This window comes from Condylostylus longicornis, unplaced genomic scaffold (assembly GCF_029603195.1).
Source record: "Condylostylus longicornis isolate FDR11 unplaced genomic scaffold, ASM2960319v2 ptg000016l, whole genome shotgun sequence".
NCBI classification, from domain to species: domain Eukaryota; kingdom Metazoa; phylum Arthropoda; class Insecta; order Diptera; family Dolichopodidae; genus Condylostylus; species Condylostylus longicornis.
In genome coordinates, this window is record NW_026577985.1 from 3087199 (window position 1) to 3109945 (window position 22747).

The 22747-nt window shown below is 27.7% G+C and overlaps 1 protein-coding gene across 2 annotated transcripts in view; it reads right to left on the reverse strand.

The window, feature by feature from the left end:
* Positions 1–142: 142 nt before the first annotated feature.
* The window catches only part of LOC129605862 (receptor-type guanylate cyclase Gyc76C-like), a 129032-nt gene continuing 106427 nt past the window's right edge, over positions 143–22747 (reverse strand). For both annotated transcript variants that reach the window (XM_055515850.1, XM_055515849.1), the window contains exons 6-17: positions 19272–19481; positions 17637–17791; positions 14588–14810; positions 12531–12702; positions 11608–11768; positions 8495–8788; positions 8040–8375; positions 7743–7908; positions 7368–7674; positions 7071–7299; positions 4651–4815; positions 143–4583 (exon numbers count right to left, since the gene is read on the reverse strand). In XM_055515850.1, the coding sequence (XP_055371825.1) occupies positions 2364–4583; positions 4651–4815; positions 7071–7299; positions 7368–7674; positions 7743–7908; positions 8040–8375; positions 8495–8788; positions 11608–11768; positions 12531–12702; positions 14588–14810; positions 17637–17791; positions 19272–19481 (4638 nt within the window). In that variant the 3' untranslated portion in view covers positions 143–2363. The remainder of the gene's footprint in view (positions 4584–4650; positions 4816–7070; positions 7300–7367; positions 7675–7742; positions 7909–8039; positions 8376–8494; positions 8789–11607; positions 11769–12530; positions 12703–14587; positions 14811–17636; positions 17792–19271; positions 19482–22747) is intronic.

A 22747-nucleotide genomic window follows, 5' to 3' on the forward strand; every position in this document is an offset into this window, starting at 1 on the left:
TTTTATATGTATATATACATACATATTTTAAAACTTGAAAAGTTAAAGTAAAGTATTCCCAACTATTTCATTCTGAGAATTTAAAGAAAATATTAATAATTTAATTTTTAGCAAATAGCTATTTATGTATAATATTTTTGAAATTAAAATTATTAGGAAACTTTGTAAGCTGTTAACTTATTAAAATTTTTCTAATTAAAAAGAATTCTAAATTTATTCACACATAAAACCACATCTTCATTAATTGTAAAATATGACAAATAAAAATATTTGAAGCTTCTATTTTGAAAACTTCTGATTTGGCATTACAATTACGTAAATTTTCTGGTATCATTAACCTTGCATTACAGTCTTAAAATAATTAATATTATGTACAATAAAAGCCTAGTAATTGCACAATCATTTAATATTCACACAATGATCGAATGTTTTCGAGTTTAAAACCTAACATTTTATATATACAGACATATTCTAGATCTGTTCGAAAAAATGAAAAATGCATTTCTAAAATCTATATGCTTCCTGACATACATATTTTTACTTCGATATATGTATTCATTTTAGATATGTTTACAAAGTATTTTTCAAAATTTTTAAATACATGTACATAATTATGATTTTTAGAATTGTTGAGAAAATATTTAAAAGTTAAAGCCTACACGTCGGTTTTAAATTTTAAACTTAATGAAGTGTGACATTTCGATATATGTACATAATTATGAAATTTGTAGCAAAAAATCTAAAAAAAATTCGCGAGATCCAATTAGTTTTTCTTATACCTATTGTTTCTATAAGTCGCATCGCTTGGCGTGATATTTTGTTATTCAAAACTTTCGCGTCAAACATTTCGTATTCTTTCGTATATGTATACGAAAACAAGAGCTCAAGTAATTTTAACAATTATTCCTTAGAGACGTACTTGACTGAGCTGACAAGCAATTGTTGGAAGTGAATTAATTATTAAAAAGTAAAAATATTAAAAAAAAAAAATAATAAAAATAATTTATTTTGCTTATGAAAATATTTTTCGTTGAAATTCTTCTAATTAAGTTGATCTAACTTCAATAAATTTAAAAAGTGATAAACTCAATAACAAATATTTAATTTAAAAACGTCCAACAGAAAGGAATTAACAATGACCAACGCGTTTTATTTATTAAGAAATCCGAATGGGCAATAATTACATAAACCTGCAACAAAATTAAAATAAGCATCCGGATTATCAACTAAAAAGTTTTGTGAAATAGGATGTTTTCAGATAGGGCTAATAGAAAAGAAATATTAGATTAGAAACATTAATTTCCTCATATCTGTATTGTCCTTGGTCATAATCATTATTTATTAGAATTACAAAACGTTGGAACAACTACAAAAAGTAGATCTTGCACATATAACACAAAAAAATCACCTTTTTCATTTTTCAGTTGCTCCGAAATTTCATTAGTAGGCTTTGTTTGTGAACAATCGGTTGAATTATTTTTGGTTTTTTTAACATTTTTCAAGTAAAAAGCAAATAATATTCAAAGAATAGTAAGAGGTAAAAAAATAAATTTTTTCCCACATTTCCACATTGTAAAACCTAATACATCTGCACTAATTAACATTACTTTTCATACTTTCATTCGGAACACTTATTATAAAAGAGGACCACACAAAAATGTTTTGAAAATAGTTAAGTACTTTAAATTTTTCTATATCAAATGATTACATCAAAGTCATTATATTTGGCTATCCCATGAGCTTTAACCATAATAGGATTAAATAGAATAGTCTCATAATCATAAGAGGATTAAATAGAATTAATGTAACACCCGGCACTTGAACAATCAGAAACTTAATGGATTCTAAGTAGTTTACAATACAATTTTTTATAATAACAACACTAAAATATTAACATAAAAACATGAAAATAAATCAAAATATAGGTTCCGAACTAGCGTTGTTTGACGAACTTTAGTAGAAACTACTCTATTTGATGTTTTATCATTCAAATAAACTAGAAATTAGAAAAGTTTTTTAACTAAAAAATTCTAGTTAAACTTTAAGCATTCAATCATTGCATATAAATTTTATAAACTACAAAATTGAGTTTTTGCAAGAAAATACATTTCATGTGTAGCTTTAAAATTATATCATTTATTGTATAATTTAAAATTCAGTTCAGTTGTCATACATATATTTATGAAATATGTACATATGCAGCGCCGTTTTAATCCACATAACCAAGTTGCTACTAAAAGAGTAATTAATTTTCTTATTACTTTATATTCTTCAATTTTTATTTGAAAATAAATACAATAAAATTTGTTGTAAATAAACTTTAATAAATTTAAACGTAAACTTATTGCAATTCATTGTTTGCTTTAAACTATACTTTCCCGTTCAGGTGGACTAGGTGGCAATTCATCAAAACTTGGCAGAGCTTTACTAATAGTACTTGGCAAAATACCAACTTTACGTGCTGAAGTATCATTAGATTTTAAAGAATTATTTTGAAAAATATTAAAAATCCAAGACTTAATGGATCCGCCACTACCACCTCCACTAGCGTTATTACCTACACCTCCAACAGCCAAATTGGTTAATCTACTTGACAAATTTTTTTTATAATTACTATTTTTATTACTACTATCTCCATCTCGGCTTTCGCAACAACTGCTTTCGCTAACACCACGTCCTCTTCTTAATATGGCTACATCCGTTTCACCCATAGCTTCTAAAGAACGCGAACGTTTCGAAAATAAATACAAATTATCTTCCCCTGGCTTATTTAAAGAACCTTGACGTAATAACAGTTGACTATTTGCATCTTCATAAATGTTAATTGATCCATTACAATTATTATTTACATGCTTATATGTTACAATCTTAGGATTTCTAACTGTTTTCCCAATTAAAGGGGTTTTAGCACTACTTCTATCGTCTGTTGCTCCGCAATATTCTAATGCAAAATTGTTTTTGAAATCATTGCTATTTGAATTATTACAAATAAATGAGACAGCAGTATCTAATGACTTAGAGTTTATTTTTGACAGCTTCATTGTGTTCAAAACTGACTTTCTTTTAACTGTTTTATTAGTAAACCCTTTTAAAGTGCTTTTGGATCCTTTAATAGATTGCGTACGCAATGGGACGCACTTACCATAAATGTTTTCACATTGAAGAATATCTAACTTTTTTCGTAATAATTCAGATGGAAATGCTTCCCATGAATATGATTCACGTAAATTGTTTACGCTTCTACTACAATTCAATCGATTTTGATAATTATAAGTTGGGTGATATAGATATTGGCACTGACAATGATTATTTCTTGGTGAACATGTTTTTATTATATTGTCCATTTCATTATTATTACGATTAATTTTTAATATGGATTCAGAATCACAATTTGATTTAATTATTCGATGTGGTTTTACCTTAGCTAAAGGTTTATGACTACAATTATCACCACCACCGTCAAAATTATTTAACGATGGCGACTTGGTACTACTATCACAGTTAATATCATCATTTTCTTCGGAATGATCTAGCAGTGTACTGCGAGATGCGCTAAAAATATTACGTGTATTATTACTTTGTTTAATATTATTATCTTGAAAAAAAATTAATAATTCTTCTTTTCCTTGCTCGCCATTTTCAGATCTCTGCTTTTTTCGCAAATTTTCGTCGCTACCTATTAATTCATGACCAATTTTAAAGAAGCCTCCTATGGTTTCATCAAAATTATTACCACCACCTACGCCACAATTAATATACGTTAACTGACTATCTGAAATTCTTTCATTACTATCACTGTTTACTAAAATACTATTATTGATGTTGTTATTATTAATCAAATGTTCACGTTCTCCTTCTATCTCATCTATATCATACGCTATTCGGTTCTTTGTCGTATTTTCGTTAGATCCATTTAAATATAATGGTAATTTTTCAAGTTTTCTGTGAATTGGACGGGGTGAATCTCTAAATGCACACATAGACCCCTGCAAACTATATGTGCTTTCACCGTCTGGGCGTGGTATACTCGATTGTCTTCTGCTATTGTAACCGCATCCACCTGGTCCACTACCATTAAAATAATGAGCGCCTATTAGGCTGGGTTGACGACTATCACAATTTAATTTTGGGCTTTTTCGAGGTCTACAAAACAAGGGGGGTGGTAATTCTGCAACATCAACAGGTTTTCTCTGTATAGCATTTTCTGTAATTCCAGTAAGCCAATATGTCAAAACTTCTCCTTTACCCTTCATAGAAACAAGACCCCGCACTTCCGTTATATAACCACCTAATTTGTCTAAAGCTTCTTTACATTTCGGAGAGATATGAATTTTCAAAGCTTCCCCATTTGACTCCATTCGCGATGCTGTATTAACGGTGTCCCCAAACAAACAATATCTGGGCATGGTTAATCCAACTACACCAGCGACAACGGGACCGGTGTGCATTCCAATCCTAAGTTTCAATATTTCGGTAGGTCGATGAGCAATTTTATGTTGACGAACAGCATTTAGTAAGTCTAATGCCATAGAGGCTACTTCACCTACATGTCTGTCACCATTTTTTATTGGAAGACCAGATACCTGAAATGGTAAATGTAAAGTAGACTATATTGTAAAAAGAAGAACATTGAGTATTTCGTATACTTACAACCATATAAGCATCGCCAATTGTTTCTACTTTATATACATCATAACCTTTAATAATCCGATCGAACACAGTATATAGATCATTCAAAAAATTAACTACTTGAAGAGGAGTGCTTTCAGCTGACATAGCAGTAAAACCAACAATATCACTAAAATAAATTGTAACCTGCAAAATAAAATTTGTTGTTTTAAAAAAATACACTAATATCAATAAAGAAATTAAAAATACAAATCTCATGTAGCATGCACGCACAAAGTGTTACAAAAAAATTTATAAAATTATAACTTTAAAAACTGCGCTGTTAAGTATGGCCATCGCATTAAAAAATCTTTCCGAACTGCTTCAATCGGGTCAACTTCGATACAATTCGCATGTTTTCCCTCAATTTATTTTCTATTCAAATCATATTCGAAATTATTAACCTTATTGTGCTCTTTTTTTAGGTTGGAGCACTTTCAGCACTTTCACAAGCTGTAAAATGTCGTATCAAGCTCAAAAACAGTACATACAAACACTCAGCACTATAATATTAAAAATTATGAATGTAATCTATAGTATTCCCAATTATTGTAACAACATTAACGTTATCTTAAAAAAATTTTATTTTTAAATATAATCTTTTATCATTTATACATTTAGGTTGCATAATAAAATGTAGCGTATCTGCCTATATTCGACGAGCTTCTCAGACAGCAAAAATTATACTTTCAGGATTTTTTTGTTAAATGAAATTATTTTCTCAAATTAGAGTTACATTACTAAGAGTTTGTTAGTTTTTTTATAGAAAAGCAACAGCAGCAACAGTTTTTTTATATTATAATGTTATAAAAATCAAACTCTGAAATCGTTTGTTATTCAGAGCTGTGCTAATTACGTTAAACATTTTTTTTTAAATTTATAGGCACTTTAAAAATTATGTATGTATGTAGTTCAAAATAATTGAAATTTGCCTTTTTTGGACCCTTTTCAACTGAAATTTAGATCTTTCTAAACTTTACTGAAAAAGGTCCAAGTAAGAACTGCTTCAATCGGGTCAACTTCAATGTAATTCGTATGTTTCCTCTCGAATTATTTTCTATTGAAATTATATTTTAATGAAAAAACTATTGAAGAAGTATAGGTTCTTTTTGTTTGCTTAATATTTTTTTATTTTTATTTTCGTATATTATAAGAGAAATGAGCAATTAAAGACATTTAATAGCTCCGTTTTAGGTTCTTAACTCAAACTTCAAACTGAAATCTTAAAAATATTTTTCTACATAATTATGGATCTTTAATAATTAAAAATTTTACTTTTGCAGATTTATTGGTTAAATTATATTAGTTATATTTCTATATGTACATAAATGTAACCAATAAAAACAAATGAAAATGTTTTCAGTAGTTTTTTAATAAAAGAAAATATGTTTAGAGTTTGGTAAATTTACCTATGAAAACTTTTCAATTTAAAATTTATTTTGATTTTTTTTTCATAATTAAACTCAGCACCCTTTTAATTGACAATGTGGAAAGTCTGTATGAATTCATTTTCCATTAATTTTTATAATTATAAATCAAAATAAGACTCCAATATTTATTTATATAAAAATATTTTTAGGTATTTTTAGATGCAAATGACTTACAACATAAAACGTTGGTGAAAGTTTTTTTTCTTCATATAAACTCTACATTTTTTTAAAATCCTAAAAGGAAAATGAGTTGCTCTCTCTACGGGATGACCTTATACTTACCAAGGCAGTGCTTTAAATATAATTTAGTAACATAATTCCATCATATTTGAGAAACCATGACTACCACAAGGTAAAACGTAAAGTTTACCATGTATCATATTTATTAAAACTTCTATTTATTAAAATGTTTATTAAAAACTCTTGACATTGTACAATATTCTAAAATGTATTGAATACGCATTCAAAACGTAAAACAGAAAAGGATTTAATAAGTTTTCGAAATATTTCTTAAAACAATAACCAAATTCGAAGAAACACAAAGGTAAAAACAATAAATTATTAAAATTAAATTACTAAGTGTTTCAGAAAATCTTTCAGTATTGTGTTTATTATAATTATTTACACGGTTACTTATTTTGAAACGTATAATATGTACACACATATGTATGTGTAATTTTTTATTGTCGCATTGATATTCCAAAATGCAGCACAAACTTCATCATTTTTTATACAATGCGGTTTAAAAAGCTTTTATTTTTGTAAAACTGTATTTAAACTGTATTTAAGCGTTTTAGAAGCACTAAGATTTAACGCCAGCTATTCGAGAAAAAGCGTTATTTCAAAAAATGTTTTAAAGTCAACAATAACCGTTAGGACATATAAAATTAAGTAAGCAGTTCATACCGGTACTATAGAGTTACCGTCCTAAACTACTAATTCTTATCTCTTTTTTTTCTTAAATTAACTTACAGAATCATAAGAAACCGGTTCAACACCTAAACCTCTAGTGAGCTTCTCTGCAACTGACTGAGGTAGCATTCTATGTAGTAAATCTTCAGTTTTTCTTTTTTCCTCGCATAATAATCGCGTGCGCTCATTAACAATATCTTCTAAATTATTTGCATATTTTTCCATCATTTCCATCATTTGATCCATAATATTTTTCGATTTCCCTCCACGCATCTTTTTTAAGCGTGTTCTAAAAATAAATTCAATAAATATAATTTTAGACAAAAAAAAATAAAATTATTAAAAACCGTAGTTAACCTTATAGTTGGAAAATCTGGTCTATTTTCAGCATTTTCGTCCCAACAATCCTTAATACAGTTAACAACATAGTCAGGGCAAGTTTCCATGTCAGTTATACATTCTAGATCAGGACGAAATGGTTCATTATCAATTGGATAAGCTTTAACTAGATCAATAATTTCTTTAGGTTCGAAACCGATATTTCCAAAAGGACCACGTCGCCCTATTATCTCATATAAAATAATTGCAAAAGCATAAACATCGCCCTTTTGCGAACCGTAAACACTTGGATGCCTTAAAAGCTCTGGAGCCTTCCAAAATAAATCTATGAAAATCAGAAAATTAAAAACGATTAAAACGTAAGAAAATAATTTTTCTTTAATATCTGTTTACTTCTATAATGTTGATGTTCTCCTATTGACTCATTTTCGGCACAATGCCTTAAATCGTGTAATCCAAAATCAGCCACTTGCAACATCCATCTAGATGTAACAACACAATTTGATGACTTTAGGTTACCGTGATATTCTAGTGAAGAACTGTGAATATATATCATCCCCTAAAACAACATTTTCAAGAATGAATTTGCGAAAGATTATTACCGATTAACCGTAACGTTTAAAATATTTGTCTTTAGATAATAATTCGTTCCTAAAATATTCAATATCTAAAATAATATTTTGTACTTACTTTGATTAAATCATGAACTAATGACGCTATAAATAAATCATCCAATTTTATGTCTTCATTTTCAATTATATCATATAAACTGCCCTTAGCGCAATAATCTGTGACTAGTAAAATTCTCATTGGTTCATCGACACATGCTCCTATAAAACTATTAATATTATCATGCCTTAATTCACGCAATAATCTCATTTCCTTCATAATATCACGTGATATATCCTTTTTTCTCGCGAATTTTAATTCTTTTATACGCACAACAACACCGCGAAAACGAGCTGTAGGTGTAAAAACTTGATTTGAACAACGTGATCCATATGATGCAGCACTCACTAAGCTGAGCTGTTATAAGTAACCAAAAGAAAATAATTTAAATTTCAAAAAATTAACATTCATGGCTTCCCAATATGTTTAATTAATTGTTGGATTCATTTTTTAAATCATATGTTATATTTTATTACCTTACTAGGCGATGCAACCATATCATTCCCAAAATATCCTTTTATTTCCTCACGATCAATTTTCCATAACAATCCTTCAATTTCTAATTCTATTTTCCATTTTCTATATATACTCATCGCCACTACACCCGAACAAAATAATATTAAAGCCAGTATTCCAGCTATTACAACTGAAGTTATATGCCGGTCGTCTTTTTCGCATAGTTCATTATTGAAACCGCACATTGGCTCATCAAAAGGTTTCTCTTTAACTGGCCAGTCCACTCTAACGGATCCATTAATTAATTTATATTCCTGCGTATAGTTTTTTAAGTAAGTAAATTTTTTTAAATTTGTTTGTAAATAACATATTGAGTAAACATTTGAACATAAATTAATAATAGGATATAAGATCATTTTTTGCAAACATTTGCAGCCACTTGCAATATTTACATTCCCCATAGTTATAACTTAAGTTTCCCTTTATTTTTGTTAAAAATTTTTGATTTTCAGTCACAGCAGAAGCTGTTACTTAAAAGTTAAACCACTCTATAAAAATTGTATATACCTTCTTTAAAAAACGTTCTTTTTTTTAAAAAAAATATAAAAATATTTTCTTTTTTAGTTAAGTAAAACCTTTTTTAGCACTTTCCCAAAAAAATTTGAAAAAAATGCTTATTAGTTTCACTCTGTCCGTACGTCCGTGTGTCTGTTTACAAAACTTCTACACCCTTGAAGACAGAAACCTGAAATTTTATATGTACATACATCTTTTCTAGAAATTAATTTTCGTGGGACATAATTTTTACCTATTTTCCCCCCTCTAAAAGTTATACCCCTCCTAAAACAATAAAAATGCCATTTTTCAACTATTTACTGTAGTAGAACCATATGCATTTTTCAAAACAAACGCAGAAAAACAGTGGATTGTTTCTTCTATCACTTCATACTATACTTGAACTTTTAAAAACAAAATGGCCGTTAAAATTCATCGTTACATAAGATCTGTTTTTTTTTTTTTTGATGTTGTTTTTCTTTTAGACCCCAGGTTGTGGGAGCCTGAAATTTTAGTAGCTTTTAGGCACCAACAAATAGTTCATTTCGTTAGAAGAAATTTTTTTTGCATCTCCACCCCCTCTCAAGTTATCGTCTCTTGAAATTTGTAAAATTTGAATTTTTGAAGCCTTATATTCCCGAAACCGCAAGCTTTTTCAAATTTCTATAAACACAGAAAGCTAACGGTAAATTCCATGACATTAAAAAATATAGTTATTTTTCTTAGCTCACGGAATTAACCCTAAAAATCAAGCATTATGTTAACCCCTCTTTAAGTTCATTTTTGCTTTATTTGAAAAACTGCATAAATTGTTAGTCCTAAAAATATGCAATCCTGAAAATAGTTTCGTATATGAATGAAAATAATTTTAATAGTGTAGTAGGAATACATCGATTGTTTTTCAAAGCAGTATTTTCACTTGTTGAAGGGAAAAGTGCTATAATACAAACCATTGGTTTGACCCAACTTTATTATACATATATTAAAAGATACTCGTGAATGTGCTCGTGAAGATACTTTTTACAAATTAAGTGAATGTGCATTGCAAAGCAAAGTTTTTAAGGATTTTTATAATGAACAGCAAAATATAAAAATATTAAACATTTGATAAAATAAACTTTTTAATAAAACTTCGAATTGTAAGTGCAAAATCTGTATAATAACAAAATTTATCAGGAAATAAGAGTAGAAAAATTGTAAATTCTGCATTATGCCAACCTACTCCTGGTATACAATTTTACAAAAAATTTTCTTTCTCGCTAAAAGTTCTTGGAAATATTCACTTTTTCATCCAAAAATACCAATCAAACACAAAAGTTTTAAATTCCATATTTTATATGAGACGATAAGATTAAAATACTGTACAAGCACATGGGATAGAGACGGAATATTGCTAGCATGAATTTACTATAAAAAAATGTGTATTTCGCTCAATATCAAAATGTAACGCAAGCGAACTCATCAAAAATTCTTATTTTCAGAAAAATAAAATGACGACGATCAAAAAGCAAAAATTTGTAAATATCCGAATTCCGTATAAAGACAAATTACACACATGGGACACGGTAACACGTACTAAGTGTCTGTGTTTATTTATGTATAAAAAAAGTACGAAAATTTTATACGCATTTTAAAAATTTTTGTACGTAGAACATAATCCCTTATACAAAAATGTGTAAATCTTGCCTCAAGCTTTTAAACACAATATTCCCAATTAAAAAATTAAGGATTTATTTACAAAAACATTAAGTTTAGAAAAATTAGAATTTAGAATGTAAAAATTATAAAAGTTTCATTAAGAACATTAGGTCTTTCAAATTCATTGTTAGCTGAGTTACCTATTGGTTAAATTTCATAAAAAATTTTAAATAAATGATTCATTTTTCCTTCCGTTTACAAAGTTTCTACGACATCAATGACAGAACAACTAAATAATATAGAAATAAGCTTTAGGGACCCTTCCGAACAGTTCTTCAAAGTTGTGAAAGTTTTGGAAAACCACTGTGCTTAAACCAAAAATTATTTGTTAAATTCTGTAAAGAAAGGAAAAGTTAGGAATCTACTTCTTCTACCATTAAAAAATTAACAAATTTTTTTTTAAAGCTTCCAGGCATTGGCAGGTAGAATAAAATTTCTTTTCACTGATTTCTCCTCTTGAATTAATATCCCAAAATTTAAATTTCCTATAAAAATTATAACTCTTAGATTTCTTTATTCCTGAAGACACGTTTTAGAAGCCTTTGTAATTAAGTCCTAAGGAGAAGTTCTTAGTCTTTGGGAGATTCCTTTAAAAGAGACATAGCTAGTGCTAATATATACATATATATACGTACGTGTCCCATATGTATTGTTACGTAACATAAATGTAAGCAAAATTATATTGTACCAATATTATTTCAATAGATCGTTTTCTTTATTTAGGCCTAAAGTTACAAAAATATAACTTCTAAACTTATTGTATTGTTTACAAACAAATCACTTTTTTATATTAATTTTTTAACACGAAAGGCAAAAATACGCATATACATATATGATTTGCGGCGCCATAATAAAGCAAAAAAAGTGACAACTCACTCACTGGAAAATTAGCTCCTTGTTGAAAATATGCCACTGGTACCATATGTAGTTCGCATGTTATATTTTCTCGTATATTATGCCTATATGGTTTTAAAGCAACAACCGAAAAATTTCCTTCAGAATCACCATTTTTATCTATTTTAATTGTTGCTCCAGTCACACCTAAAAAATATAAAAAAAAATTATTATAATTTTCTTATATTTTATTAAAAAGTAGGAGGGATAACATTTGTTGAGTTCTATTTAAGAAAAACAGTCTGATATGATGCCCACAATTCATATACTTGACTTTGAATCAATTCATTAGTCGATAGCGGTTTAAATAATATGTAAAAAATTGGAAAAATTAATACTTATTTGAAAAGAAAAATTTTGGATCAGAAAATTTATTTTACAAAATGAACGAAATTCTGTGTTATACCATAGCGTTTTGATTACATCTATAATTTCAAATTCGCTCAAGATTAAAATAAATACATTTTAAAAAATAAACTTCCATGTACTTTATAAACAAAATTAAATATAAATCAAATTGTGTTATTATTTTATTTTAATGAGTTTAAAACGGGGTGCAAGATATTCTTGTGCATTAGTTGTTTCTTCCTATACATTTTAAAATATACTCTAAATAAATTGTTAATTTAAATAATCTAAGATGATACCCATAGTTAGGTAATAGGAGAGTAACTAAAAAAAAAGTGAATACCTTTAGTACCTTAAACCTAACTGAGAATTTGTTTTGTATATGTATAACTAGCTAATTATATAAACTAATATATTTATAATAACAATTAACAAAATCCACATTTACTTTAAAGTAACTTCTCTTGTGCATAATAATTGCAACGCAGTTTGGTATTTAGTTCAAATATTTGCACATACATTGTTACACATGTATATTGTTACAATATTTTTTAAACTTACTTTTGTATGTGTGATTATTAATGATTGTTTCAATAATTTTCGTTCCGTTACTTGCAACGTCTCTTACCACATCATCTGTCAATGGTCTTTTCTCCTGACGCAATAGCTTATCTAAAGCCCAGGCATAAAGTTTAACGGAATCATAGAGGTAGGCGGCATATATTGACACAAACTGTAAATGAACAAAAATAAAGTTTTTGATGTCATTATATTTAAATATTGAAGATTATTATAAAAAGAAATTAACCAAAACTTGAGGTTTTAGGCGAGTTTTTATTCTTTATCATTCTAAACAAAATTAAAATTTCAAAGATTTCCAGTGTCATGAATTCAAATGAATCTTATTCCTGAAGACAATATGTGCTTATATTAGCATAGTTGCACGTTCATTTATACTCGCTCTGTATACGAACATATGTATGTGTTTTTTCAATTTGAATTAGAATACGTCAAAAAAATTCATTCATATTTTTTATATTACCTACTAACTTTGGTGATCATTTTATCTTAATTTTTTAATTTACGATCGAAATCACATGACTTGGAAATTAAAAACGAAAAATATAAAAAAATTTGCATAAAAATACAAAAAACAAACTAAAGGCTTATCAAAGTAAAGCAAAAGCAATTCGAAAAACAAAAATATTAATGCGTCATTTTGTGACACGTTTTACATATTTAAATAAATTTGAATAGCAAACTGGCTAATGCAAAGGTAGAGACAAACAAAGAAAAAAATGACAAAAAACTGACAAAACTTTCTAAATTTTGTTTACCAATACAAAGTTTTTTGTTTTGTTTACCAGCAAATTGAAATCGAATTTCTACAATAATTTAAGATTAAAAATTTTAAATGTATTTTAATTTTGAGCGTTTTCAATGAATAATTTTAAGTTCTACACTCGTTAGAGCTTCTTGTTAGTTAATCAATACACTTAAATTAATAGAAAATTTTCTTTGTTTAAATAACACTTAATAAAATAAAAAGATAATTGTATTTCCACTTCCAGGATATTTAAAAAAATATCTTTTTCATATACATTATATGTACGTAATGTAGAACGTTAAAATGCGATTTTTTGTTAATTTAAAATATTTCAAACATTATGTTATGTGTTTTTTTTATTTGCGTTGAAATTTTGTTTTCATCAATTATGTTCGGAATATTCCATCAAGCTATCATTGAGTGTTCTGTTTTTTTAAATATGTATGTACATATTCCTCCTTTGGCATAAATACAATTTGTAAGCAATAACACTAAAAAAATTTAATCTAGAATAATTCGTTAAGATATCGATTTTTAAATTGTACAGACATTATTCACAATCAATAAAATATACAGATAAATCAATAACATACAGCAGATATTCACCCCCGATTTAGACTCCGGCCTGTTGAAAAAAAGGTATACAGCTTTTCCACTTAGATATAATTGCATTCATTTGAATACATTTTTGCTTGAAATTTAACGTGGATACAAAGATACCCAAATCTGTAAAAAGACCGCAATTGGCTACATTTAAAAATTTTGCTGAAATGTGGGTACATTTCTTTCTCAAACACTAAATAAATGTTACAAAACTTTCAAAGTAATGCTAATGTTAAATTGCAAAATTATTTTATCTGTAAAAAATCTTATTTGCTTGCTCTACAAAGCAGATTTCCAAATGTGTTAGAAGAAAGTAGGAAAGTAACAGTGCCACTCTTCTTATGTTCAAGTCTAGAACTGGCTAACTTTACTAATTTAAATTAAGTTACGACTTAGTATGATAACTCAACTTTACAAGGCAAACAATTTGGATACATTTTTTCCCGAAATATGATATATTTTGTTTTTACCAATTGGCAACACTACCCATACAATATTTTTCTCTATCTCTCATAGTTAAGCCAGTTAATCGTGTTAAATGTGTTTAAAAAATGCGAAAAATGCAAATATTATTTGCTTTTGCTAAAGACAATATTTGACTAAAATAACATTCCTTTACGAGATTTTTAAAATAATGTGCTATTTTTTATTTGATATAATTATTTCAATATTAAAAAGTTTTACTTACCTTTACAATTTTTTTATCATTAAATATAGGTGGAATTGAAAAATTAAAAGGTTCCTTTAAATTAAATTCTCTAACACGTTCTGTAAACTCTTGATAATTGTCAGTCGGTGGCGTTGATACAACAACCAATAAACTTTTTGCTCTTTTTAAAAAATTTTCCTGAAATGTACATGATATCATTTTATCCAATGTTTCCGGCCGATACAAATATTTTTCCGCTTCTCTGCAAAAAGATAATAAGTTGATGTGTTAACAAATTTTACTACTTATTTTTTTTTTTTTTTTAGCACTTTTCCAAAAAATTTTTGAAAAAAAGTGCTTATTAGTTTCACTCTGTCCGTCCGTCCGTCCGTCTGTCCGTGTGTCTGTTTACAAAACTTCTACACCCTTGAAGATAGAAACCTGACATTTTATATGTACATAGATCATTACTAGAAACTAATTTTCGTAGAGCATAATTTTTACCTATCTCCCCTTTCCAAAATTTAGCCCCTCCCAAAACCTTAAAATAATTCCCCCTCAAACCCTAAAAATGCCATTTTTCAACTCTTTATTGTAGAACCATATGTATTTTTCAAATTTTGCAAACGCAGAAAAGCAGTTGCTTCTTTTATCACGCGATACTATACTTGAACTTTAAAAACAAATGGCCGTTAAAATTTACCGTTATATAAAATCCGATTTATCCAAATTTTTTATGTTGTTTTTCTTCTACACCCCAGCTTGTAGAACCTTAAAATTTTAGGAGCTTTTAGACATTAACAAATAGTTCATTTCGTTAGAAGAAAATTTTTTTCCATCTTCACCCCCTCTCAAGTTATCGCCTCTTGAAATTTGTAAAATTTGAATTTTTGACACCTTATATTTCCGAAACCTCAAGCTTTTTCAAATTTCTATAAACACAAAAAGCTAACTGTAAATTCAATGACATTAAAAAATATAATTATTTTTTTTAACTCACACAACTAACCCTTAAAATCGAGCATTATGTTAACCCCACTTTGTATTAAATATTGCTTTATTTCAAAGACTGAATAGATCGTTCATCGTCCTAGAAATAGTTTTGTATATGAATGAAAATAATTTTAATAGTGTGATAGGTATACATAGACTGTATTTAAAGCAGTATTTTCACTAATATTGTTGAAGGGAAAAGTGCTACTATACAAACCATTGGTTTGACCCAAATTTATTTTTTTGTAATTTTTGATACAATTTTTATATAATATACAGTGCTTCGCATAAGGTGGCAAATAATTTCAGGGATGATTCTTTGATCAATTTCCAGCAAAAAATTGTGTGGGTGAGGGGGGTAGATATAGTCGTTTTCAAGCTACAACCTGTTGAAAAAAAAGATACTCGACTTTTCCTGCATATAAATAAATGCTTATAATTGCGGAACCATACAACATAGAGTCATCATTAGAAGTTTGTTTTATAGGGGATTGATCGTCCTTTAATTTTGGCCCTCCAATTAATTAGATTTGAGCCATAGTTTTCGAGATAAAACTCGTCAAAATCAGAATTTTTCTTTTTTTGTTATTATTTTGTTTTTTTTAATGCGCTACGATAAGAGCTAAAAATTAACTCATATGACATTTTCTTCTATCTCTCATAGTTTTTCCAGTAAAACGTGTTAAATGTTTTTTAAAAAAATGCGAAAAATGAATTTTTCATTAAATAAACTTGTAGCACTTGATTTAAACAATTGCTATAAATTTCTTTCAATTATAGGACAAAAGTTTAAAATTTTTTGAAATGTAAATGTTATGGAATTAAACTTGTGTATGATCCGTCAAAAATAAGGCTTTAATTAATTAATGCTTAAAATTGTGAAACTATGAGTCAAAAAATACAAAACTATCAAATTAAAAAATTTACGAAAGTAATAAAATTTATGGAATATTAATATTTTTAAATACAATTTCGTTTTCTTTTAATTTTAGCTTTTTGATTAAAACTGTATTTTAACTCTAAGAGGCAAAACTGAATTTTCATTACATTTGCTTATAAACTTGAGAAGCTGCATTTATTCCATTTAAAAAGTTTTGCAAAATTTCAAACAAATGAAAAAAGCGGATGTCACTTAACTCATTTATGATAAAAGGGATCGAGGCTAGATTTAAAATAATTTCATTTAAAATTAACTGAATTATTTTTTGCGATGTCAAAGTACATGTACATATATGTATGTATATTTGAGTTAACTGACAAACTGTCAGAGAATTAAATAATTTTTGATGAAAAAACAATTCTTTCACGAGACAAATAGCATTATACCCGTACGAACGTATATTCGAAGGGTATACTAAATTTGCCTTACCGTTTGTAACGTTAAGAAATAACGGTCTTAGATATAGACTCAAGTGTATGTTTTTGATCAGCGTCGAATTCTGAGTCGATTTAGCTTTGCCTGTCCGTCCCAACGATAACTCAAAAACTAATTGAGCTAAGTTCACCAAATTTTCTCAAATGATTTATTGTAGTAAGTGTCAGAACCCTATTTAAATTGGACATGATCAGGGTACCGGTTCGGGTAGCTGCCATAAAACTTCAAAATTTGTTTGGCTATATCTCAGAAACTATAAAAGCTATAGTATTGAAATTTCACACAAGCGAATATATTAGTAGGGCCAATGTGTTTGATAAAAGTCGTTGAAATTGCTTGGCTCCTTCAGGTAGCTGTCGTATAAATTCAAAAGTTATTTGGCTACATCTCAGAAACTGTAAAAGCTGTGGTATTGAAATTTCTGGTAGCTGCCATACAACTTAAATAGTAGTTTGGCACACACAGTATTTTGAAAAACACATAGTACTGAAAATTTGCATAAACTTTACCATATTAATTTACCATATAATACATGATTACCATAATCCCATAGTCAGTTATGGCATCTTTATTCGCACATAGGATAACAAATTCGTAAGGGTATCACAGAGTTGACAAGGTGAACTCCATTTTTTTCTCGTTTTTCAATAAGATTGTTTAATACTGTCTCGTGAAGGGACCTGCTAAGTTTACTTAATCTGTTATTAAAATTATACTTACTTTGGTGAATAAGTCATCATATCTACAAATATAACCATATACTCTCCCTTCGAAAAGAGTTGTAAGGTCTCCATAGTGTTCATCATTTCAACGAGAGCGGATGGTGTTCCAAGAAATACATATATTCTTGTACGGTTTCTTGTACTCTGTATAACCTAAACGAGAAAAAAATTAAAGAAAAACTTTTTCTCTAAAAATTTTTTTAATGCATTTTACAAATGCAACTAAACGTTGATAATTTTTTTTAGGTGTATAAAAATAAAACTCCTTTTTCTTCGGAATAAAATACTTTTATTTTTGCTAAAATACGCACATTACCAAAGCTGATTTTCTTCTATCAGGAAAAGAAAATCAGCTTTTCTAAAGTGCGTACGCAAAGCACGAACTACATAAAAAATAAAAGTATATTATTCCGAGGAAAAGGGAGTCTTCTTTTCACACACCTAAACTAAGTTTTATATTTCGGAATAATATCAACATTTTCAATGAAAATTTTTTTGAAAAGTTTAAAACTTTTAAAAAATTATTGTAAACATTTGGTAATTTAAATTTTATATAATATTAAATACTTAACATATTAACATATTTCTTCTTGAGTAACAATGAGCAAAAAACAAAAAAAATACTTTGGGTGAAAAAAAAGTAAAACTGGTAATTTAATCTTTTTTTGAGAGTTATTATGGGCATCTAGGATAGACCTGCAAAATATTCCGATTATGCAATGCTTTAAAATTTGACAGAAATTTAGAAAGAGTTAACTAACCTAGCCAAAAAATTAATCTTAACTATAACACGGTTATGTATAATTTTTTAACCTAAATGTTAAAGTTGATTTATAGCTCTTATTCATACGAATCAATTTTATTTGTAACAAACATTTATATAGCATTTTCAATGCAGTGATATGAAGTAAATCCGTTTGTTTAAAGTTCTACACATTTTTTTATTATTTTATGATACATACTTGGCTTCAACTTTTTTTTGTGTTTTAAATTCGGAACTCAGAATGACTCTAAAATATAGCGCTGCTCTAGAGAATACAAACTTTTCCTAACTTTTAAATAACTGCGTATTTTATTATATTTTAAAAAATACGATAAACAAAAAAATCTGATGTTATCATTTGATAGTTTAGTGAAAATGTTACAGAAGATTACGAAAATGCATTTTAGACACTTCCTTACAATTTAAATTAAACACAAATGGTAAATTTCGAGAAATCCCATCAATTAGTTCCGAAGATGTGATAAACGGAATTTCAAGGAAATAGATTGGTTATTTCTCTCTATACGTGCAAAAATGTAAAATTGGCCCGCAAAAAGGTCCAGTTCCCGCGGCTTGATATATCCCAAAAGTTGATCAATCCGTGACATAGCCGGAATAAACTCATACATACATTTCATTAAAATGGATTCAGCCGATCTTGAGATACGCGCGTGCAAACACAGAACCGCAAACTGATCTGAAAATAGTTTATTTACGCTTCACTACTACGGAGAAATGCGTTTGAACTGAAAACTGGACATTCGAAATTGGTCGCTATTACATAACCTCCCTTATTATATGCAAAGCGGTCGATAAAAAATTTAAATAAATTGTTTAATTAATTTTTTCTCTAAAAAAAATTTCTTGTACTTGGTACCAATAGCCGCTCCGACAACATGCAAAATTATTTTCGCAGCACTTATAGTTATCCATAACCATTTCATTGTGGTTGATAGTCATATTTTTTGTTGAAGCTTGTTTTGATAATGATTGTGCTACAGTCTGCCATGTGTCCTCGTATATTATAGAGAATTTTTTCCAACCATAGTAACGTAAGAGCGATATCACAGATTTTGTTACCTGTAAGAAAAATTAAATAAATGTAGTTGAAAGTAAAAATTTTAATTTTTCAATTCTTATTTTAAAAGGTTTTATTTTTTTTTTAGAATTTTTTATTTCTTATTTTAGCCCACAAGAAGAAGGCTATGTACACGCAAATAAGCCTGCGAATTAAAAAATTAGTAAAAAAAAATTAATTTCCCTAAGAACTATAATTTGATTTGGTAAATGTTTTTTTTTTTTCAAAACTTGTATGAGCACTATATACTCGTACCAATAAAATGTATGTTGAATTAGAATTTTATAGTAGTATAACGACAATTATTAAAACAAGTCAAAAATTCAAATTCAAGACGCGATAACTTGAAAGGGGGTGGAGGTGGAAGAAAATTATATTCTAACGAAATGAACTATTATTGGGATCTAAAAGCTGTTAAATTTCAGACTTTTACAAATTAGGGTCTACAAGAAAAACAATATTGAAAATTGAAAAAAAAAAACGGATTTTAGATAACCGAAAATTTTAACGGCCATCTTGTTTCTAAAGTTCAAATATGGTATGCCGCGATAGAAGAAGCAAGCCACTCGTTTGCTGCGTTTGCAAAATTTAAAAAATTGTTATGGTATCACTGCAATAAATAGTAAAAAATGGCATTAATTAAAAAATTCGTGAACTAATAATAACTTTTCTTCAAAAATTTTTTGGAAAAGTGCTAAAAAAGAACATGAGTAAATAAATTTAATACACACACATACGTACTTACCCTAAATAAATAATGTTTAATTTGTACTTTTCTCTAAGAAATTGTAGATTTTTAACCAAAAGTCCTGTTTTTAAAGGAATATAACATTATTCGCTTCTCATATTTGGAAAATAGCTCCTTAAATCCTTACGTATATATAGCACATACATATACATCGATTTATATAATACATAAATAAATATGTATATAAAATTTTACATGAACATTTTCATTTATTACTGTCCACATTGCACACAGCAAGGTAGGAAGACGTATATAAAGTATTTTTAAAGAGTTCAGTTGAACTGAGTTTACCTTAGTGGTGTAACGAATTGATCTACTATTCTAACAGGAAACTGAACCTTTTTACGGAGCAATTTTACATTTTGATCACTTTGAAAATACCCAACATAATAACTTTGAATAACTTAACCTTTGTCGGACAGTACGAGAAACAACCTGCCTTTTGGAAAAAATGTCAAATCAAATATGTGAAAACCATGAGAGGTGAGAAGAGGAAAACGATATCCAATAATGTGGCCACTTTTTAACACTTTTCTAAAAAATTTTTGAAAAAAATTGCTTATTAGTTTCACTTTGTCCGTCCGTCCGTCTGTCCGTGTGTCTGTTTACAAAACTTTTACACCCTTGAAGATAGAAAGCTGAAACTTTATAAAACTTTATAGAAGTTATACCCTCCCAAAACCCTAAAAATGCCATTTTTTAACTATTAATTGCAATAAAACTATAAGCATTTTTTAAATTTTTCAAACGCATAAAAGCAGTGGCTTACTTCTCCTATCGCGGCATACTATATTCAAACTTTAAAAAAACGAAATGGCCGCTAAAATTTACCGTTATCTAAAATCCTTTTTTTCCAAATTTTTGATGTCGTTTTTTTTCTACACCCCAGGTTGCAGGAACCTGAAATTTCATCAGCTTTTAAACACTAATAAATACTTTATTTCGTTAGGAGAATATTTTTTTCCACCTCCACCCCTCTCAAGTTATCGCCTCTTGAAATTTGTAAAATTTGAATTTTTGACTCCTTATATATCCGAAACCGCAAGTTTTTTTAAAATTCTATAAACGCAAAAAGCTAACGGTAATATGCAATCCTACAAATAGTTTCGTTTATGAATGAAAATAATTTTAATAGTGTTGTAGGTATACATAGACTTTTTTAAAGCAGAATTTTCACTTGTTTAGGGGAAAAGTGCTATAACACAAACCATTGGCAAATATAATTACATTTACATACAGATATATACATACATATTATAGAAATAAAAATTATTATGATTGATATATTGATTATAATTTCCCATAATTTATTTCAATATTTTGTATATCAGTTTAAATTAGAGTAAGTATATATATTTCAATTGATTTCAACAAAACAAATAATTTGTAAATTAAATAGATATAAAACGAAGTCTTATATAATATTATATAAGTTCTGTAGGTGTAAAATAAATAAAATGAAAAAAAAACAGGAAATGAATGCCGTACAATAAAATTTCAAAAAATGTTGAAAGGAAATCTTACAGATAGGTATTTAGAAAATCATATATGTATGATTGCATGTATTCAAACAAATTAAAGTTCAATAAAGAATTTTATTTTAATTAAAATATTCTCTTAAAAATTTGTCTTTGATAAATAAATAATCATTTAAAATTTGTCACCTGAGGCAATCATTTTTAATAATAGTAAATTTTAAAATTTTATTTGCTACAGAGACAAAATAATAAATGAAATCCCAATATGAAGATCAATCTTTTATTAAATAGATTTTGTTTTGTACATCCTTTTTTCTTGGAACCGAATTCAAACTCAAATTATATTTATACGCATACATATTTACATCTATCTAGGCAAAAGATATCAATTCTTGATATTTTCAAAAATAAATTTATTCCCCTTATAAGACTACATACTTACCTACAAATCTGTGCGAAATTTATTAAATTTTTAACGAAATTTTTCACAAGAATAAAATAAATAAAGTTGGGTCGAATCAATGGTTTGTATTGCAGCACTTTTCCCTTCAACAAGTGAAAATACTGCTTTGAAAAACAATCTATGTATACCTACCGCACTATTAAAATTATTTTCATTCATATACGAAACTATTTCTAGGATTGCATATATTTAGGATGAACAGTTTATGCAGTTTTTGAAAGCAAAAATTAATTTAAAAAGGATTAACATAATGCTCGATTTTAAAGTTTAATTGCGTGAGTTAAGAAAAATAATTATATTTCTTAATGTCATGGAATTTACTATTAGCTTTCTGTGTTTATAGAAATTTGAAAAAGCTTACTGTTTCGGAAATATAAGCGTCAAAAATTCAAATTTTACAAATTTCAAGAGGCGATAACTTGAGAGGGGGTGGAGATGGAAAAAATTTTCTTCTAACGAAATGAACTATTTGGCTCAATTAATTATTTAGGCTCCCACAACCTGGGAACTAGAAGATAAACAACATTAAAAATTTGAGAAAAACTTATTTTATATAACGGTAAATTTTAACGGCAAATG